At 49.3% G+C, this 969-nt stretch overlaps 1 protein-coding gene across 1 annotated transcript; it reads left to right on the forward strand.

Annotated features, from left to right (window-relative positions):
* Positions 1-379: 379 nt before the first annotated feature.
* LACBIDRAFT_297927 (uncharacterized protein) lies at positions 380-655 on the forward strand (the record flags this gene model as incomplete). The annotated part of the gene is made up of 2 exons (XM_001881378.1): positions 380-466; positions 513-655. Exons 1-2 carry the CDS (start codon positions 427-429, stop codon positions 653-655), a joined length of 183 nt encoding a protein of 60 aa, XP_001881413.1. The 5' UTR covers positions 380-426.
* Between the last annotated feature and the right edge of the window lie 314 nt (positions 656-969).

The following is a 969-nucleotide window of genomic DNA, read 5'->3' on the forward strand; positions in this document are numbered from 1 at the left end:
CTAACCCTAACCTAACCCTAACCCTAACCCTAACCCTAACCTAACCCTAACCCTAACCCTAACCCTAACCCTAACCCTAACCTAACCCTAACCCTAACCCTAACCTAACCCTAACCCTAACCCTAACCCTAACCCTAACCCTAACCCTCGGACAAAAAACGATTTTTTTCAAAGATGGATTTTAGAAGGTCAGGAACGATCTGGCAAAAAAAATTTATTGTTACGTCTATGCCGAGCCAGGGTTGATGGACCCTGACGAAAAAACCTTGGACCCCAATGGGGTCCAATGATCTGAACGCACCTACAAAAAATGGGAGCGGGGGTCGAAGGTAGTCACGTTTCGAAGCGAAACGTAACTCTAATATAGATAGGTCCGTGTGCCTTAAACTGACGGATGGTGCACTGAATCGATGGCGGCCCCCTGAAATGAAGAAAATATTTTTTTTGCAAAGATGGGTTTTAGAATGTGGGGAAGGTTTTCCCAAAAAATCTAAGCTTTTTAATTTTTTTAGTAATCAGGTGCACCGTCCGTGGGAAAGGTGCACATCGATCTGAAAATTTGGATATTTGGTCACCATCCCCAACCGGAGCCAGCCACAAAAAATGGATGTTTGACTCAGACGTAACGGCATGTGGCGGCCAAATGCCGTTGTAATATAGATAGGCCCACCCCTAGCGGAACTTCTAACCCTTGGGAGTCGACCCCCACCCCTCTTTCATGGTCGACACCCAATCCTCTTCCCTCGGGACCAACTCCACCATCTTGGGGACCTTCACCGGGCTACATGCCTTGGGGTTTCGGCCCTCCAACTCAAAATCCGTGGTCAATCCATTATCCGGGTTACTACCCCTCGGAGCAAATCCCGTTGCCCAACTGGCCGCCCATGAGCTATCCCCCAATGCAGCCTCATCATTGTCCGTCGTGCAACAACTGCGCCTCTTGCGGCCGCCCCTCATTGCCAGCAGCAA

Source organism: Laccaria bicolor, genomic scaffold, assembly GCF_000143565.1.
Source record: "Laccaria bicolor S238N-H82 LACBIscaffold_13 genomic scaffold, whole genome shotgun sequence".
Lineage (NCBI taxonomy): Eukaryota > Fungi > Basidiomycota > Agaricomycetes > Agaricales > Hydnangiaceae > Laccaria > Laccaria bicolor.